At 40.4% G+C, this 20,186-nt stretch overlaps 1 protein-coding gene across 1 annotated transcript; it reads right to left on the reverse strand.

The window, feature by feature from the left end:
• Window positions 1–1,053: 1,053 nt before the first annotated feature.
• GHRHR (growth hormone releasing hormone receptor) lies at window positions 1,054–19,825 on the reverse strand. Its single transcript, XM_038130090.1, has 13 exons — window positions 19,769–19,825; window positions 15,978–16,083; window positions 15,317–15,424; window positions 14,051–14,151; window positions 11,336–11,433; window positions 9,755–9,887; window positions 8,295–8,448; window positions 6,967–7,027; window positions 6,791–6,860; window positions 5,186–5,277; window positions 4,560–4,689; window positions 3,056–3,097; window positions 1,054–1,176 (listed from the first exon to the last, which is right to left on the reverse strand). Exons 1-13 carry the CDS (start codon window positions 19,823–19,825, stop codon window positions 1,054–1,056), a joined length of 1,275 nt encoding a protein of 424 aa, XP_037986018.1.
• Window positions 19,826–20,186: the final 361 nt, after the last annotated feature.

The following is a 20,186-nucleotide window of genomic DNA, read 5'->3' on the forward strand; positions in this document are numbered from 1 at the left end:
ATCAGACTTTGCATCTCACTGAAATGCCCAGAAGAGCAGGGTGAAGTGTATTGATGCAATGATCCTCACTGGTTGGTACAGCTTAACTTTCTTCACACCTTTCCAAGCCCTGATATTCCCATCAAAAAGTTTAATCAATCTTTTAATCTACAGGTTACAATCACCATTGTGGGGAAAAAACCCAAAACCAAAATAAAACAATACAAAACCACTCAAGTACAATCACTGGGAATCCAAGTTTATTTTCAAGCTTCTCAATCTTTTACAACACTGGAGAGCAAAAACAGTCACACATAAGAAAATATTTAGCAATATTCCCAGCAGTCTCCCAGTCCATCTCCTGGGGGTATCATTCTCTTTCTGTGCAAAAATTGGCTTTTTCTTTTCATTTTCTTGCAAAGAATTTCCTTAATGATTATCATATGGAGCCTTGGCCTTCCCAATGCCTCCCTTTCCTGCTACTTGGCTGTCAGGAATTTTCTAACCTGTAACTCCTGAAATAACATCAGAACCTGAGAGTGTTCTATGGTGAAATTAAATATTTTTTGCTACTAAATAGACAATGTAAAAAGGCAACATAAAAGGGCTTTTTGTGGCGCAGTTCAGCAAGACTTTGGGTGTCTTATTTTTATGCCTGTGGAATCAGAGCATGGAACAAAGCTTGAAGAAGATGGATAGACTCTAGCCCCCACTAAATTAGAATTGAATTCTGTTTTCCAGGGGGGGTCATCTGTGGTGTCACTCGAGGCTTCTACTGGTGTCCACTTATAAGTACTTTGTGCTCTATCAGTTAAAGTGTAGAAATGAACCAGAATAAGTGATTTTTATGTTTGCTGTGCTGCAGAGTTGCCAGAGAGAGGGTTATTTTGTGTTTGGAAGGTCAGTCAGGGTTTAATCTGTCCTTGCAATGCTTGTCCTGCAGAAAGGCCCCATGGTCAGAACTGTCGAAGTGGATCCTCCTCCAATTTGCTCAGGATAAACTGCAATAGTTACGTTTGGTAAAATTTGGTTTCTTTGGTTGGGTTTTTTCCCCTCCAGAGCCCGAGACCATTTTCAGCACACAGATGTGGTCATTTTCACCCCAGAGCTGGAGGGCACAGTCCACCTGGTCCTCCTCCACACTGGCACCAGCCCGTAGCGCTTCCCGTGCCACCTCCGGCCGATTTCCGTTTGCACCTCAGGAACAAAGGAAAAGGTTCTTTTGTGGTTGAATTCTGGGGAGCAGACAGTGGGAAAGAAGCAGGACAGAGAGAGGGGCTAGAAAAGACCTTTTTAGACATCTCTGGACAAGTCAGTTTCCTTTTTAGCTGATAGGGAGAAGTAGAATCCTGTCTCAGCGTGGCCATCTTTCTGCACTGATGAAAACTCCTGAAGTTCTATCAGTACTAAGCTTGAGATCTCTGGAACTGTAAACTATTTTGTCCATTTCCAAAATATCTTAGCTTTTTTTCATGTACCTTCTCATTTTTATTCTTAAATATTCCTATGAATATTTATTCTACCATCAATCTCACCAACATAGCCTACACAATTAAATACGTTTTCTCCACACTGCCTGCTCTTTCTCAGTTGCTAAGGGATGTTGTCTTGGTTCCATCTGCTTCTAGAAAAGTATAATCTGCAGCAAGTTTCTTAATCAGCATTCACCAATTTGTGGCTGGGAAACAATGCTGCTTTGCCATTTGAGATGATGAGGGGAAAGCCAGCAGCAGCCAGGAGAGGTTTGCTGCGTGTTGTTGACAGCTGTGTCATTGTGTGTCGTGTACTGGCATGTTCACAGGAGCACAGAGTGGGTCCAGGCCACCCACTAAAGCCTCCTGTCACATCTGATTCTTGTTAGGAGTGTGCCTCCCCGGATGTTTAATAGGGAGAGAATTTCTGTTTGGAAGTGCTGTGTGTCTGTGAAGTCGAGCTGGATGTGTAGCTGTGGTCTGTGGTTAGAAGGGATTAGGGTTATTAATAAACCAATGACAGGATTTTTATCTAAACACAAGCATCATTAGAGCAGCCAGTAATTCATGGCCATAAACTGAACCAAAAGGCTAAGAATGTTAATATATTTAAAAATATTTAATATTTCTGATATATTCTGATATATTCTGATATTTTCACCCATGGCACATGTAGGTGATTAAATACTGTTTGAAAGTTTAAACAGCCCTTTAAACTTTAAACTGGAAAATGAAGGTTTGGTCAATACAGTCCAGGGAGTCTAGAGTGATCAGGGATGGGATTCATCTCCTAAATACACCTTTGACACTCCAGGGATGCTTTTTCTGGAGGGAAGGGTGGGCATATATGGAACAGGATTCTCCTTTCCAGGAGCTGCAGGCAGAATCCAGCAGAGTGTTAGTCTGAAACTGAATCCCAGTCATATTCCAAAGGAGCAATCTCAGCTACTCTGGAGTCAGAAAATGAGGGGAAATTCCAGAGTTTCAACATATTCTGAAATATGGAGGATAAACTTTCACGTTTTCTGTATATTTCTTTCAAGATGCATTATTATCACATCTAGACTGGAAGTGGACACTAACCTAAAAGGAAGATCTCCTCTCCCATCAACGGTAAAATTCTGACTTAAACATTCTAAACAGAAAACCAGATTTACCAACGTGAATAAATACTGAGATGCTTCATGAGACTATTAAAAATACTAAAAAAATATATTTCACTATTGGGCAAAGGTGTGCATTTAAATTCTTTCCAATTTAAACATAGACCTTTAGTAGATGGAGATGTCTCTGCATCACTGAGGTAAGTTGTATTTCCAGTTTTGGACTTAGCAGGGGTTTTCCAAGCCCTGCTATAGGACAAAAATGTGCAGAAAGGATCAAAAATAATTGACAGAATAGCAAAGTAGTAAAAGTTCACTTCTCCACTAGATGGCTTCATTCCCATGAAGATCATTGAAATGCAATTCATCAACATTGTTACCCATGTAACAGTCATAAGAAAATGAAAGATTTGGTTATCTTTTGTATGAAACTGATTGTTAACTATATATTTGCCACTGAAGGCAATATTGTAGAAGATATATCTGATATAGTTTCCTTACCTCTTGATTCAGGAAACAGTAGAGAACTGCCACAATAAACCCCTGAAAAAGACCAGGAGAAAAAGTTTTGAGGGTTAACACAGTCTGAAAAAGCTACTAACATTATCTGACTTCATGGTATGTGAATTAGTATCACTGTAGGGGTGGGAGGTTGCTGGAAGTTGAAAGATAATTTATGGATCTCCAATAAAGCTGAACAGCTTTAAAGATAAACACCTGGTTAGTGGCATTTCATCAAAATCAGTCCCATGCTATAAATTCACAAATGTGATTGATGATTGTGGAAGTATGGTCCATTCTCCAGCCCAACTGACAGCTGATTCTTTATGCACTCTAAAGGAAGTAAAACAGAGACTGCAAAAGGAGATCCGTGGATGGAGCTCACACAGCTCTCCAGACAAATTCTGTGTCTCTGTAGACTACCAGATGAGATCCAGCTCTGGCCTATTGAATGTATTTGCTAAGATTCTGAACTGAGATAAATCCAGGACAAATCCTAGGAGGTCAAAGGACCTACATGACCAGATCCTGGCTCAACACCTCAGGCTTTTATTCTATTAAATTATTCATTAAGTATTCATTAGCTCAGTGAAGGTCCCCTCCCTGTACAGAGGGTCAGGATTGATGGACAGGGTTTGCTGGGCAGGACTGACACAACAGATTCAATCCTCAAGAGGAATAAACCAGCACAAAATTCATAGATTGCTGGTGGTGCTCCCTGAGAACCATCCCATGAACCAGCCCATGGAACCATCCAGGGAGAGATCTGTTCCCTGGGGAGGTTTGGAGGCATTCCCACAGCTGCTGCTTTGGACTGAGGTGCAGCACAGGGAACAGGAGGGAAGCAAAGGGAAATGGGGTCCTGCCCAGCTCATAACTCAGGCAGCAAAACCACCTGGAGGGGACATAGAGCTGGAGTTTTCTTGTCAGCATCAAGCTCCTCAAGCTGTCCATGCCCTGTGTGCCAATCCAGAGCAGTGGGGAACCATCAACCCAGTATTTGCAGGAGGGGAAGGGATGTGGCATCCCCACAGCAGCCTGTGTGGGGCTGGTACATGCACCAGGCACTGCTTGATGCTTATGTTGAATTATCCATTCATTCTTTGACAAAGAATTAGCAAGGCAGCTGGACACACAACTTTGATTGCCTCTGGAGGATTTAAATCAGCTCAAGTTTGCTTGAATTTGTTAGTGAAGTCAGAGAAGGCAGGTGGACAAGTACTGGTAGCAAGGAAGATTTTCCACACTTGACTTTGGCCCCCACATCCAATTTACACACTTATCTGAAATTTTATATTTCCAAAATCTGGAGGCCAGCCTAGAGCCAGGCAGGATTTGTCACCTCTTCAGACATTTTAACTCAGCAAAGAACCAGGAATGTTGTGAGCAGACTCTGGTTTCAGGATCCAAGGATTTTTTTTTGTGCGGTTCTTGTTGTCATAAGGACACAAGGCTAAAAAAGAAAAACAGGTAAGAAGGAACCAAAGGATCTTGGTAATTTTACCTGAAAAGAGCCAATGCAGAGCTCCAAATAAAGCCGAACCCCCAGGCTGGTATATTCTGGGAGGAAGTTGAAGACAATGTAATGGGTTCCAAATAATGGAATTAGAAGCAGAGTTGACCTTGAGAGACGTCTAGCACAGAAGATGAGAAGAAGTAAGGTAATATTATTTTTTCTGAGTAAAAACTAAGGCATGCAGTGTGCCACAGCAGTGAGCAGAAGTAAAAAAGAAACTAGAATATATAAAAATATAAATAAAATAGAAATAAATATGTTGGCTTCCTTTATGGTTCTCATATAGAGAAAGGCAGCTATAGAGGGTAATTTTTCCTCTCTTAATAAGAGATTTATTGCCAATTCAATTAATTTTGTTGTCTCCCCATTTATTTTAATTGGAAGGCTGACATCATCTGACTACATCCCATTGGCCAATATGAGGTGACTTGAGTATCACCCTTTGACCAATTTCCTTTGGAATGGGATAAGGTTGGGAATTCTAAAATTTAATTCCAGTTAAACTGAGCCTTTCTTTGGCACTGAGCAAGTACTTTTCTGTTTAGAAAAGACAACATAACTTTTTATTATATAGTTAAAATAATTGAGTTTTTAAAAATTATTCCATACATTACCTGTACTGAGAAGAATTATTGAAGTTGATTTGTCGAGGGTCTAGTTTTTTCAGCAAGATTCTGATGATGTTGATAAATAGGACAAAATTGACCTGTTCACAACATTTGAGAGGTCAGAGGGAAGAAAAAGATAAAGATAATTTCTGATATAAGACTTTGCAGAGAAAAGCTGGTAATGTTTGTTTTAGTTACAATGTAATTTGTGCAGTTTCAATGTAAGGTCGTTAATATTATTCCTGTTGACAGCATTCAAGTATTTAAATTAGTTGCATTCCTGCTTGAAGAAACAGCTGAAGTTGAAAACTTGATAATTTCACCTTTTTCAGCAAGATATTCTCATCAATAGCTTGTGTGACCCTCTTTTACCTTTTGTAGCTCAAATCAGTTGGATTCTCCATAGAGACAAATATTGCATTAAATTCTGGCTGGTATTTCCGTGCACTATTAGTAGAATTTTTCTGCCTAAATCCCTCTACAATGAGATATTTCCATCAGAGCTGATCACCCTGTTCTGCCTTTGCAGTCAGTAGAGAACCAGCCAGGAGAGTTAACAGAGCTTCAGGTGGGCTTGGGGGCAGCTCACCTCCTCCCAAGGTAGACACTTGTTTTAAATCAGGTGAATCTGAAACTTGCCAAAAGTGCATATTTCCCTTTGTTGGCTCTGAAGGAGCCCTTGAGGAGCATTAGCTGAGGTCCAAAGCAGTTAGGGTCAATCCTAATTTGCAAATCAATTCTTCTACAGTTGTAATTTGGCACAGCTTTATGCAAAGTCTGTGAGGCTGCTCAGTTTTCCATGATCAGAGGAATTCTCCCCATGCATTTTTGGAGTGTCTGTACACACCAGCTCTTCCTTAGGTGAGGCTGAATGTTTAATTTTGTCTAAGAATGTCCTCATTTTACCAGAAAATCCAACCTCATTCTATCCATTAGTGATGCTCTGTGTGAATTCCAGCAGATGAAATAACAGAGGTAGAAGGACATGAAATATTTTATTGAAACACAGTGAGATCTGGCCAGAATTCAACTTGATCTTCTTCACTCACATTGTTTGTGTGGATCTTTAAGGCCCCTTCCAACCCAAATTCTGTGATTCCGTACCCCTCATTTGCATGCATCTATCCTCCAATTAAATTAAGATTTTTATAGCTGACCTTGAGGTCATCCATTAACTGCTTTCTCAAACACTGCTTGGGTTTAATGACTTTTGGGAGTAAACATTTATGATAATCATTTAAAGCCCATCAGTTTATTCAATAAATGTCAGGCTCAAGAGCTGTTATCAGTTGTCAGCTCTGAACAGAAACCTATTTCCCTTGACAGTTTTGTTTTAAAATTTATGGCTGATTCTGAGCTCTTACGCTAAAATATTGTTTTCAAGTAAGGAATATTTAGTCCACTCACTTGCTATTAATTTCAACTAAACTGACAATTCTAGGAAAGTTTCAATTTGTTTGAAAGACAAACTTTTTCATTTGCATTGGACACGGGCAGTTAACAGTAGAAATTTACCATCCCTGTTCCTACAACTCAGCAAACAGCAACCCAATTTTAATACAAAAGCCTTTTTTTCTTCTAAGTAATATCAGCAAACTCAGAAGTACCTACCCCCACAGAAATCATAATTGGTCCCTTGATTAGCCACCAATAAGGAGAACCTTGATTAATATCCCAGCATCTGTGAACATAATAGTAAGTTTAGAAAAAAGATGAGCATGTAATCACTGCAATCAATTAAAAATATAGTCCAAGGATAGGGAATAATGTGGGAAACGATGACTTACGCTGTGTCTTCAAAGTAGAATTTGGTCAATATCCATATAAGGGTGAAAAGTGTTGGAAAACCTGTTAGTTATTTTAAAATAAGGTATTATTAATCCAAGCCTTGTCCACTAAAACTGCTGCAATAATACAGATCATTTTTGAGAGCGGGAATTATCTGTTGGGGTCAGTTCCTGTAAAAAGAATTGTTTTAAATACAGTCCCTATTGTATTGTTCTCATTTGTTTTAAATACAGTCCCTAAAACAGAAAAAGTTATTCTATTTGCTGAGTTGTCAGGCCTTTCTTAATCTTTGGTGGCAACAGGCAATGGATTTCCCTCCCTGAAGCAACAGAAAATTCCTCTGGCCAAATACATTCACCTGCCAGAGAGGAGTGCTCTGCTTTTTCCTTCCCACAGCAACTCCCTGTGGGCACCCACTTGGTTTCAGATTTCTAAGTGTGAACAATTCCAATTTATTCCAGACAACAACAAAATCAGAGGGGAGATGTTGCTGCTTCCCTGCCTGTCCTGTTATTTAGCTTCATTCATATGATAGCTCAGTGCAGAAGATGGGCTGTAGAAATATCAGGAATAAAAGATTTCCCGCTTAGGAAAAAAACAGTTCCCTTTCCCAACCTGTGTAACCATTCTGCACAAACAGGAGCAAGGCAGATTGAACTCTGGTGTTTGTGATAACTTCTTAGAGGTGCTTTCAGTGGGGTGAAGAAGGTTAAGACTGGAGGATGCCTCCTTGTGCATTCTCAAATATAATTGATTTTCCACCCCTTTCACAGGGGCTTTATTGCCATGGAAAACTTGATTGCTTCTGGCTAGTATGTACATAAAAATAAAATGGAAGCAAGGCCCAGGTTAGGTTCTTTAGTTAGATAAATTGGGAACCACATCCAGTATTTTTAATGGGAATGGACAATGGAATTACAGAATCATAAAATTGTAGTCACAGAATTGTAGAACCATGGAATTATGGAATCACAGAGTCATAAAATGGCCTAGGGAAGAAGGCACCTTAAAAATCACCTGGTTCCAACCCACAGGGACACCTTCCACTGTTCCAGGTTGCTCAGATCCCCATCCAACCTGGCCTTGGACACTTCCAGGCATGGGGAGTCCACAGCCTCCCTGGGCAACCTATGCCAGAGTCTCACCACCCTCACAGTATGGAATTTCCATGTCCCATCACTCCATTCCTTAGGAAAAGTCCCTCTCCAGCTTTCTTGTACCCCTTGGAAGCTGCTCTGTGGTCTCTGTGGAGCCTTTTCTTCTCCAGGCTGCACAGCCTCGTTTAACACCTTGCCTTTCACTAATTTCCTGTAAAATCCAGACCTACCCCAGCCAAAGAGAACCAGCCACCAAAAATATCTTCTTCCATGAGAAAGGGATGAGAGCAGCAAGCAGTTCAGGTAGAGAGCCTCCACCAGCAACCACATGAAATTGGTCATCATGAAGTAGTGGCAGAAAACCACGGAGATCTTGCATTCGGTCTGGGGAACAGGAAAGTCACAGTTTAGGCACTGCTTGGAGATACAGCTCTTTGGTTTGACCATGGAGGAGACATCTGTGATATTGGCTGAGTTCTACCAAGAACAAGATCTTTAAACTGATGTTTAAACTGAGAGCTTCAAATGTAAAATGGATTTCTGAGTAGTAAGGCTTTAACCATTGTGGCATTCACATTTTCTGGAAAAATCCCTTCACCCAGGATTTTTCTCCTGGGAAGCTGAGAGGCCTCAGAGAAAAGGAAAAAAAAATTCTTATCTCATTTGATTCTCCTGTGTTTTGCTTGTCTGGAATGTGTTTGGAGATTGTTTACCCACAGGTGATTGTTTCACTGGTTTCATGTGAATTGTTTTCACTCTTTGGCCAATCAGGGCCAAGCTGTGTCGAGACTCTGGAAAGAGTCACGAGTTTTCATTATTATCTTTTTAGCCTTCTGTAAGTATCCTTTTTGTATTCTTTAGTATAGTATAGTACAGTATTCTTTAATATAATATAGTATAATAAAATAATAAATGAGCCTTCTGAGAACATGGAGTCAGATCCATTGTTCCTTCCTCCATCTGGGGACTCCAAATACAATAAGCCATCATAACACCTTGGAATCCCCTCTACATTTTGCTTTCTATCTCTGTGTTAGAAATGTAATTTGGGCTGCCAAGCATGTGAGTTCTCTCATGTGAGCTCTCTCACAAATTTCCTACCTTGAGTTTCAAATGCTCCTTGAATAAAGGTTCAAGGACCCATTTTTCTCCTTCTGCTCAGCTCTAAAATTCTGTGTGGCTGTGAGCAGTGCAGAACCATCCCATAAACCTCTGCTTGAAACCCATTTCCAAGATCTGGGGCTGGGTGAATGCTAAATTCATTGCCTGGTACCTTGAGTGCTTTGTGCTTTGCAGATCAAAGCTTCCAACCAGAACAGAAAATCCAACATTTCCAGAAGAATAAGCTTTAAAAGTTGTTCTTTGATGTACTCAGAGATCTTCAATTTTAGGCTTCAGATTATTGGAACATAACAGCGTGATGATACTATTTTGTTGCTATGTGAAAGTCCAAATTTCATTTAGAGTGCTGCAACATCACAAATTGATGCTTTAAGAATATAGGAGGGCATAATGTACCTATTTATGGAAGTAAAATATACTGAATGAAAGAATGATATCATTTTCACTACCAGGTTGGAAGGGGAAAAAAACCAATAAGTAGTAAAACAGAGGGATGAAAAGTGAAACCATAAATAAATGGTACATAAAAACATCAAATACCACAATATCCCGCTTTTCATGTGCTTACTGTAGAGAAGCTGCAGTGATCAATGCCTTCCTCCTGGAAAAGGACAGCATCCTTAATGAAAATGGCAATGGCCTTTAAGATGAATGTAAAAAAGAGCTGTACGTGGATATAATTCCTGGGACAGCGAAGCCTCCTGGAAGAAAAGAAGAGAGGTCCCTCTGAGGTAATGAATTTACTTATGCTGGCAGGTATTAAAATAAACAATAGCCCCTTGTTTTATCTCAGGTACTTCCAGACACATTTAGGAAGAACATTTTGATCCACTGAGCTCTTTCAGAGAGAGGCAGAAAACTTCCTCATGTGAAGCAAATCAGCCACAATCGACATTTTAATCTCTTTCCTTGTTAACCAGAATTATAGTTTTTTCCCTTACTGTGCCAAAGTTATTTTGATGAATTAAGTGAAAGCACAGAAGAGCTTTAAAACAATTTGGCACATCTACTTTAAAATCAATAAATTCAATTTACACATCTACCTTAAATTCCCAGTTAACTAAGAATAAATTTTTGCTGTTATTATATACAGATTTTTGAGGGAGTTAAACAGCTTCAACTTCATGTTTTCATTTGCAGATGAGGACTTGAGTTAATGATCAAAAAGTTCCACTGAAAGCCAAATTCCATCCAGACCCAGTAATCTGAGGATCACCTAATCTGAAAGTTCACCTGGATTGTGCAGAATTTTATTGCTGACCTCAAATGTCAACCCCATTGTTAATTATGACTTTTTCCTCCCTATTACTACGTCTCCTTATGTCCATTGTTTCTTTCTTTCCCCTCATTTGGGCTGGTTTGTTTTCCTGAGGTCAGAGTGGATGTCAATAAACATATCTGGTGGCTTCCAGACATGAACTAGGAACCAGCAGAGGTCAAGAAATTTTCCCTAGAGAACCCTGATTCTCACAGCATGATAATAAAACTCCTGCCTTTTTTTCTTTCTTGATTGTTTTTTGTCTCACAGAAATACAAGAAATAAACAAAGATCAATAAAATAAATCCACATGGTGGAAAACATTAAATCTGCATGAAATTATAAAATACTTCAAATACTCTTAGATAGACCTGAAAATACCTAAAAAATAGGTATAAAATACCTAACTCAGTAAGAAAGAATTCTCATCAAATGTGACCAAATTCTGAAACTAACTTTAAAACATGTCTTTAGTGGTAAATGTTTCAATAGTAATCAATACAATGCCATAGGAACCTTCATTCAGAATCGAGTCCTTTGTGTATATTATTAAAAATCCCCTGGAGCTGTATCAGGCAGGCATGCATAGTTTATGAAAAAAATCTTCATTCCAGCCTAAAGCAAGCAAATTTTTCTGTTGGTTCTTCAGGATCAGAGTGAGTTGCTGAGTTTTGCCAAGAGACAGCCAGGGTTTATTTCCCAGATCTGAATCTTCTTATTCCTGGCTCTCTCTGATGCCTTTTAATTTCCAGCGTCAGTTTCATGGCTGGATTTTTAAATTTTTATTCACCTGAATTTCTATTTCTATTATTTTGTTATGTCTACTGTTGTCTTCCATAGTCTGAGAAATTAAGAACTGTGTAAAGAATTGAGGTTAGAGGACATTGTTACCTGAATGCAATCAGAACTGTCACAGCAATGATGAGGGAGGTGATGGACACGCTGTATCCCACAGTGTAGATGATCTTTATAGTAGAAAAGTAGGATTGCTAGAAAAGAAGAGAATGGTTTGTCACACAAGTTGCTGTTAAATGACAGCTTTTTTACTGGTTCTGTCAGTTTTGCTTTGCTTGGTGCTTCCATTCTGTTGATGTCCCTGACTGCCTTTCCCCCCCTCTTCTAATCCCACAGCAAAATTCAACTTGAATCACTCATTATGTTTTTTTTGTGCAGTCCCATTCCATAGTTGTGTGGAAACAGCCCAATCTGATGCTGAAATATGTATTGATCAGGGTAATTTGAAGCTCATTCAAAAACCATAAAACCTTGCACCACTCTTTCAAATGCTGTGTTCTATACCATGTTTTCTCCCCAGCAGCAGCAGGACAATGCTGCTGGCAGCATGGTTAATGCAGAATTCTGTCAGTCCTTCTCTATTTTTCTCTACTTTCCTGCTCTCTGCTTCCCTAGTTCCATTTTTGCTGTCTACTCCTCCTTTCAATGTTTATTGTGTTGTGGTGGGTTGTTTTTTGGGGGGTTTTTTTGTTTGTTTGTTTGTTTTTCTGGGGTTGTTTCTTTCCTCTTTTTCTTGCTGCCAAACTCAGCTGCTGCTCTTTGGAATGCCAGTCAAAATCCATTTCAATTTAAGTGGCTCCCCTATCAGACACAATCCCTGAGTGAGGATAAGTTGACTTCAGCTATCACAGATTAAAGCAGAAAACAGAATGAATAAGCTCTAGGCTGGAAATGTAATTCCAGTCTAACATGATCTGTCTCTGGGGTCCCATTTCAATGCTTTTATAACCTAAAATCTGCACAGCTGTGCAGTGCATTCCTGCAGTTCACTTGGGGAAGGGGAGATGCTCATTTTGAGCCTTAAGTGGAACTTTAGGCATTATAAAACTGACATTGAGAAGGGTCTATTTAATTTATTTATGTGCTTAAAAATTAGCTGTCTAAATATGAGTCTATAGTAGAATGAGAAGAGCCTGGCCACAGGACTAATCTGTTTAATTATTAATAGAAACCTGGGCTTTTTTTTATTAATAAAAACTTGTTTTTTATCATCCTTTTTATTTTATAATTAATGAAGGAAAACACTTTCAGAAGACAATTCAAGTCTTCAGAAGACAATTCAAGTCTTCAGAAAATCAGACCTTATTAGTTTCTGTGACCAACAAAAAGGATCTATCACTACACCTGCCTTAGAAAGAGCAGGTCATAGAACCATAAATCCTTGACTGGTTTGGGTTGGAAGGTACCTTAAATATCATCTGCTTTCAACTCCTGGATTAGTAGAGTGAAATCTTTTATGCCAAGGACTTTGCATCCAAGTGTGCAGATTTATGATTGTCCACAGTCTGTTCCATGGGCTGAGCTGTTATTACTGGTCAGAGCACAGCAGGTGCACCCCGGGTTTGCTTTCCAGTTCAATTTTAACCATCAGAAACCAGATTATCCTTTCTGAGAGCATGCCTCAGTGTGAATGCAGTAAGTGGGGACAGCCAAGATATATCCCTGGAAAATTCCCACCTGATCCTGACCAAAGCACTGAGACATGGTGCAGAGATTAGCTCCAACTTTCACAGCATTTTTTTTGAGATGTATGAAGTTAAATGGGTGGAAACCAGGCATAATGGGTTCTTTTTGTCTAGTGGGTGAACTGTGAGTTATATAGAATTTCCCAAATCCCTGACTATGCACAATTCCAGCCAGCACTCACTGAAGTACCTCAGAGCTCCAAGGCTTGCCAGGAAGTCTGAACGCACCACTCCATGAGAAATATCAAAACTGTTCTAGGCTGACCGTGGCTGGCAACAAATCAGATGTGTGAAACAGAAAATAATCATCTCCTTAAGTGGATAAACCTACAACTGAGGAGTTTCCTCTAGGTAGAATAATGGGATCATCACAGAATGGATTGGGAGGGATCTTAAAGAACATCCAGTGCCACTCCCTGCCATGGTAGAGACAACTTCCATTATCCCAGGGTGCTCCAAGCCCTCTCCAGCCTGGCCTTGGACACTTCCAGGGATCCAGGGGCAGCCACAGCTTCTCTGGGAACCTGTGCAAAATCTCCCCATGGTGATATGAACCATTTTTTTATCCTTACCAATTAGGGGTCAAGCACTATGTTTTCCCTCTGCCTGTAACCTCAAGATATTAACAACAGCAAAAATCTGACTAAAGAAAAATTTCAAATTCTGATCTTCATTACAGAGATTTCAAAGATTTTGGACTTTTTTTCATTGTTGAATTAGATAATTCATGAAGGATGGAACACCCAAAACCCTTCTTTTCCTTAGATATTACTAAATTTGGAACAGTGGTCTTTTAATAGCACATTTTCTGTACAGATGCTGTGATACTACAAATTCATCTTGCTGACTGATATTAATGAAATGTCTTAATTCACATTTTATGAACATTTTGTGATACATCTTTGTCTGTTACACTCGTGAATTTACAGCTGGCTTTGTTATTGTTACACCTGAAGAATAAAACATTCTCAGTTATCTTACAAAATAGGTGGCCAGAGTAAAAATGGAATCATATCCCATACTTAGAAAGAAATTTCAGCTTCTTCTGAGTTTCCCTCTTCAGGAATAGAAAGGACTTCTATAACATCAGAGCACCACTCATATATATTTGTGGAATTAAACTTACTTCTTCAAGAGGAATCTCATCTTCTACTGGACAGGCCACATGGTAGGGAGGGAATGGGTCAGACCAGCCTTTTTTTGTGCAGTTTCTTTTTATCATCCCAGCTGAAAAAGAAGTATTTAATTTTCTCAGTGAAGGACAAGAGAAAATGGAAAATAAAAGCCAGGAGAAGACCTCTGGCTGGTACAAAGTTGTACCAGAAGAGGGTCATTAGCATCTCACAGAGTTGGTAGGACAATTTTCCTGTGCACATTCAGGTCATTAGACACAAAACTTTGTATTTTATTTATAGACAAACAATGGGAAGAAGGGAGAGAACAAAGGTGATGGGGTAGAGGTGGGAAGGACTAAGGAAGGAATTGTATCAGGCACACTGGAGAAGATTGGGAAGCACTGCTCCATAAATTTCTGCTCTGCACAGCACTCACTCTTCTACCGTATCTCTTCTCATTCCCACCTCCCCTTGGGTTTACTCTTCCCTAGCAGATCAAAAGCTGGACACCCTTCCACCAGGACAGCACACTGCCACAAAAAATATTTATGAGTCAGATGAAGGAGAAGTCAAGAATCCCAGGGCAGGAAATGAATCTGCACAGATGAAAGGGATTTTCTTTATCCCTCGTTTATAACTAGCGTGTGTTGGATGTGGCTGAGGTTGGGCTTTGCAGTTTCTTTTTCTTGTGGAACTGCCAAATCCAGGTCTTTCCTGGAAGGTGGTTTGCTCCTTGTGGGCTCACATTTTGTTGCTGGCCATGCTCACCCAGAGAGGGAGCAGACACAAAGGCATTTGTTTGCAGTTTTGCAGCACATGTGCTGCTCCAAGGCCCAGATTCTGCTTTGTATCTCCAACCTTGATCTTAAAGAACAATCACATTGCTCATTCCTCTGCCTTTCATTTCATCCCACACCAATCACAGCATAAATCTCAAGAAACCCTAAGCTTAAGTTCTGACCTAGACAGCCTCCAGATGAGCTTGGTAGGAAACTCACACACCAAACTGATCCCAAAGCACATGGAAACCAAGGAATCACTCCTTGTATTTCAGTATATTTTTGACCCAGGGCCTCATCAGAGACTATGGAAATCAAATCTAGTTATGGATAATCCTTAAAATATGAGAACTGCTAAGGTCCTTCAGGTCCTCCTAAAGTCTTTGCAGTACTTCTCTGATCTCGCTCATGGGAACATGAAATTCTCTGTCTTCACCCTCCCTTTCTAGAAATGTCCTTGCCAGACACACAACAGGAGTAACCATGGTAGGACATCACCTGGCTCCTTCATGAAGTGAAAGAGGATGTTTGGACATGGTAAGGCAAGAATCTCTCCAGCATCTGCCTCTGGCCAGCACAGCAATTTGTCCCAAGTTCTCTTGCAACCTCAGACAGAAAGTGAAATATATTTTTAAGCATGGTTAAATTTGAGCAGAATAAAACCCCAAACCTTTTTAAACTCTGCCACTCCACCCCTTCCATATCTTATAAAAATAGTTTAGCCACAGTTTTTATTATGAGAAATAAACACCCCCAGAGTGCTATTTAATCTGCTTTAGTTAGACCCCTGTGTTAGACTGAGGTGAGTTTTCAGAAAGAATGCAATAAATGAAGAGTGAGGCTGGAAGAAAGATCAGATCACTATAATTGTTCAGGGGTTGCCCTATTTTTAAAGATCAACACACCCTCACAAACAAGCAAGCATGATGCCAAGAAATTAGACAAGGGCACAAGGATTCACTCTGATAAATTGACTGTCCATGTTTGAATGTGAAGGACTGTGGAAAATGAAAAAAAATGGGAAGGAATGGGAGTAGACGGAAGAAGAGCTGACAGGACAACAGCACGTGGGACCATAAATAAAACCCTCATGTCTTTTGGCAGCCTGGCCATGTCCTGACTCTGGTCCCTTCCCTCTCCCTCACATGCGGATGGATACCTGGTGATGTTGCATTTCCATGCTCTTGTAGGGCCTCCAGACATTCAGCCTCCTTTTTCTTCAGCTCTACCATAAAATCACATTCTGGGTGGACATTCCCAGCAACCTACAGGGCGGAGAGTTTGGGGGGATTAGTTAGAAGGGGTTGGATGGGATCTCATCAAGCATTGAGTCCAGAGCTACTTTTGCATCTAACAGGGCTGGTTTAAGGACATTGAACAGTGCTTAGGGTTTACATCCAAAGGCTGCTTGTCTCTGCACAAGCTGGTAGTTACAGCTCTGCACTGGAAAGTTCATCAATTCCTCTGGCTACATTCAGAATGAAAGATCTCTTTGCTAGAGGCTGAGTTTGAGTGCAGGATTCATTTAGACCCTAATTTCAGCTAGACCCTGTTAAACATGGCCCCAGAAAGGCACACTGCCCCCGTTCAGGCTCATTTTCTCATCAGTGAAGGGCTCAGTGATGCAGGAAATGCTGCAGAACCTGCGCACAGACAAACCCCTGCCAACCTCCAAAGAAGCATTATCATGAAATCACAGACAATTAATGCAAAACTGTCTCCTGAAAGCACTCTTCACTCCAAAAGGAGAGAATCTGTTCTCTCCCTTCTGCCATCTGCCTTTCTTTACACAGGGTGGGAGGCAAAACTCCTTTATCGGGAAAAAAAAAAAAGCATTCTGCACCAAAGCATTTGTTGGTTTGGAAGGATGGTGTAAAGAAAAAAGCGACACCAGGGTTTTAATAGCAGAAGACATTCAGTTGTTTAGTCCTCATTTAGACTTATATGGGAACCACAGAAGGATCTGAACTTTGAGAACTGAACAAGGAGAACTTTGGGCAGCAAAGGACAAAATCTGCCAAGGCTGTTACACTCAGACTGCTGAGGATGCACCACTGGACTGAAGTGCAGAGGACTATTTCACACAAATTAAAAAATAATGAGCTTATCCAGCCTTAACCTCTGTCCCCAGTCCCAAAAGATGAGTTGTGATCAGAGACACTCTGACTTTTAGCTCTATGCCCTGGCCACTGGTGCTGGTGTGCTCTGCATGTGTGAATTCAGATGCAAAAACACAGAGACAAAACAGAAAATGAACCCAGGATGAGACTTGCATGGTGAACAGGTGGCTGGCATATGGCTCAGTTTTCTTCCACCCAGAGAATATTAATATTCAGGGAATTTGGAAAATAACTCTCTGGCTTTCAGTTCATTCAGAGGGCAGATTGTATCCTTTCCAATAAGCTGGTGTTTCCCCTCCATGTTAATGTCCATGTCTCGTGTTGGCCTGCAGAGCATTTGAGCTGCATATTGACCAAAAATTCGAGGCTCTCAGGCTGCTGGAGAGCAGTGGATTAATTACACAGCATTTGTTTTTCTGGGGTTTGGGCCCTGGTAGTTAAAAATGTTATTATCTCCACATGTTTGCCCTGCAAGATCATCTGCTTCCCATCTACTGCACTTTTGGGAGGATGTGGTTTTCCTGCCAAATTTGCAGACAACAGTGCCATGGATCAGTTTAAGGCAGCAGTGAAAAGCAGGGCTCTTTCTCCAGGCTGAATGGAGTTTGGTGTGTGTGAGAGGAGGGGAACTATGGATGGATGGATGATGGATGGATGGATGGATGGATGGATGGATGGATGGATGGATGGATGGATGGATGGATGGAGTAGAGCACAGACATTGCCCTTCCCCAGGAGCAGGAGATAGGGTGCCCCAGGGCTGTCATCCAAATCAGTAAAACCAGGGGTTCTAGGGAGACCCTCCATTTCTCTTCACTAAGAAATGCAATGTCAGGCAGAATTACAGAAAATTGGCATCTGTCTTGAAAAAATTTGCTGCCTTGATGCCTCTTTTCATGCCAACATATATTATTTCTCCCCTTGTACTCACCCTGGACAGTGACTGCAGGAAAACTCCCTAACCACGGCGTATGACAGCTATTGCAAGAAGCAGCTTTATTAGTCAGTAGAAAGAAACAGTCAAACCATTTACTGAAAATCTCTTTTACAACATTCTCTTGGTTCAGTGAACTGTGCCCAGAAAAACCTCAGCAGGAGGAAATGCACCCATTTCCACTATTCTAAATTATTTCTCCTGGCAAAAAAAAAAAGCATTGCTAGATTTTGCCTGTCAAAACTCTCTTTGCTTTCTGAAATGTTCATGGCAAGAGCAAAGCTTGTTTGGCTCATTCACCAGTCCAGGAAACTCCAGGAAAGTCTTTTTTTCCACTTTTACTTTCTAAGTCTCCAGATTGTGAGAACACTTAATTTAGCACATGCATCTCAAATGAAAAGATGAGGCTGATCCAGTACCAGGTGCTTAAATTGTTGTCTCTTCCTTCACAGCCAGCCTTAGGAGGTGCTGTCACAGTTTATTTTCAAGTCAGCACTAACCACTGCCTGAGCAGACACTGAGTGCCAGATCTGATATGACAGAAACTCAGGTTAAATAAACGAAAAAGATTTATTCCACTCCCAGGTTGTGTTTTAGGTATATTTATCACCTCAGAGCACTTTACCTCAAGCAAACCCCCAGTTTAAGGAGATGAGAGTCAGTCTCTTAAGCATTCCAAACCTCTCCAGGAGTTGAGTTCATATTTTCCAGAGAAAGCATATGAAAAAAATTACACCACCAACAAAAACAGAGAGCTGCTTTTCCACCATTTCATACTCAAATGAGGATTGTTCACCTATCCTCTAGTATGCAACCCATGCTAGGAGACTTTCATTATATGCTAACACATAAACTTGGTTTTGATCAGTGTATAATAATACAGAAAGCAACTCAACTTTGTGGAGGAAAATTCTATTTCTCTTGGCTAAATGAGGCAGGTTCTTACAGAGATCTTCAGTCATCTTTTCAACCATTCGCATTGGATCCTGATATTCTGCATAAGAACAATCAGGGAAGTGGGTTTGTCACACAGGTGATATAAATGAATCTCTTGTTTCACATCAGTAAGAAGTCTGTGCAGCCATTTCACAGTGGTTTATTTTCTTCAATGAAGAAAAAAAACCCCAAGCTGCTGTGCCACCCCTCAGGAAATGTCCCTTCTGGGAAGAGATTCCCAGGAAAAAGAAAGGATGTAGAGGAGGCATGGCGAAAAGGAAGAGGCTGAAGATGTGATTGTTCTCAAAAGCAAAGATAATATCCTGCCCTTGATTTGCACAAACATTTCCTGAGACTGGTGTGATCCTGGATCTTGGTTTGCCAATCTCTGTCCAAAGTGAGATATCAACAAGACCTCCAAGCTTTTTAATGGCTTTGGATTTTTCAAAATCAGCCCTAAACATCCCTGCTGGTTCCACTCTTTCGTTACCTGCAGCATCTCAGCTGCTCACATGCCAAATAATATCAATGCTACCACCAAGGCAGATGAAATTGTAACAAAAAAAACCTGCAGAATCTGAAATTAAAGAAACTCTACCAAAACTCAGCTGCTCTGGTGTAACAGCCCTCCTCCAGTTTTTTCTTCTTTGTCACTGTCTTTCAAAGCCCACACACACGAAATAAGAGTTTCTCTTTATGTGTTTCTTTACTGAGTGTGTCATAAGAAAGCAGAGAAATAAACTGATATAAAGATCCCACAATGTGGGTCCCTTCTGCTGCTGTTCACACTTTTCATTGCATCTTGCCTTGTTTAACTGGAATCCAAAGCAAACAGAGAGAAAAGAGACTCATAAAAAAATTTAAAAATAAAGCTGTATCTGACCATCTGCTCCCACAAGGAAATGAACAATTATTGAAACACAATGAAGTAAAAGCTTTTTTTTTCATGCAATTACTTACAAGTACTGCCAGACTCAGGGTGTGCAGGGCACAGTGATATAAAGAACAAGAGTTCATGTTCCAAAGCAAGAGCCAGACCTCACTTCTTGAGCTTCTCTTAACATCTTTCACCTGCTTTTTGACTTCTCTTTCTCCTCTCAGGTGCTGATTTGAAGCATTTATCTTTTTGCACAGAAGTGACGTAACAGGGATGTGAAGTGGGAGATAAATATTAACAATTCTCCACACTGTGTTTAAGCTTTGCAACTTTTTGACTTTGCTCAAAGACTGGACTGGATGAATTGAGTGATTGATGCCAGGATTATGGGAATTCTCTATGCTCTTGGCAAGACTCATTTCTTTTAACACAAAATGGTTTTGGGGGGATGGACAGCTCTAAATGTTACTAATCCCATATTAAATCAACATGATTGGCATG

The sequence above is a fragment of the Motacilla alba genome, chromosome 2 (assembly GCF_015832195.1).
Source record: "Motacilla alba alba isolate MOTALB_02 chromosome 2, Motacilla_alba_V1.0_pri, whole genome shotgun sequence".
Classification (NCBI taxonomy): domain Eukaryota; kingdom Metazoa; phylum Chordata; class Aves; order Passeriformes; family Motacillidae; genus Motacilla; species Motacilla alba.

Bases quoted from the DNA above. Each gene is read 5' to 3' on its own strand.
- GHRHR (XM_038130090.1), bottom strand. From the start codon at position 19,825: ATGAACTCTTGTTCTTTATATCACTGTGCCCTGCACACCCTGAGTCTG. The intron at 15,425-15,977 runs GTATCCATCCGC...TTTCTGTCTGAG, and splicing joins TGGAAATGCAACATCACCAG to GTTGCAAGAGAACTTGGGAC. The intron at 4,690-5,185 runs GTAATGTATGGA...CTTCTGTGCTAG, and splicing joins AATAATTCTTCTCAGTACAG to ACGTCTCTCAAGGTCAACTC.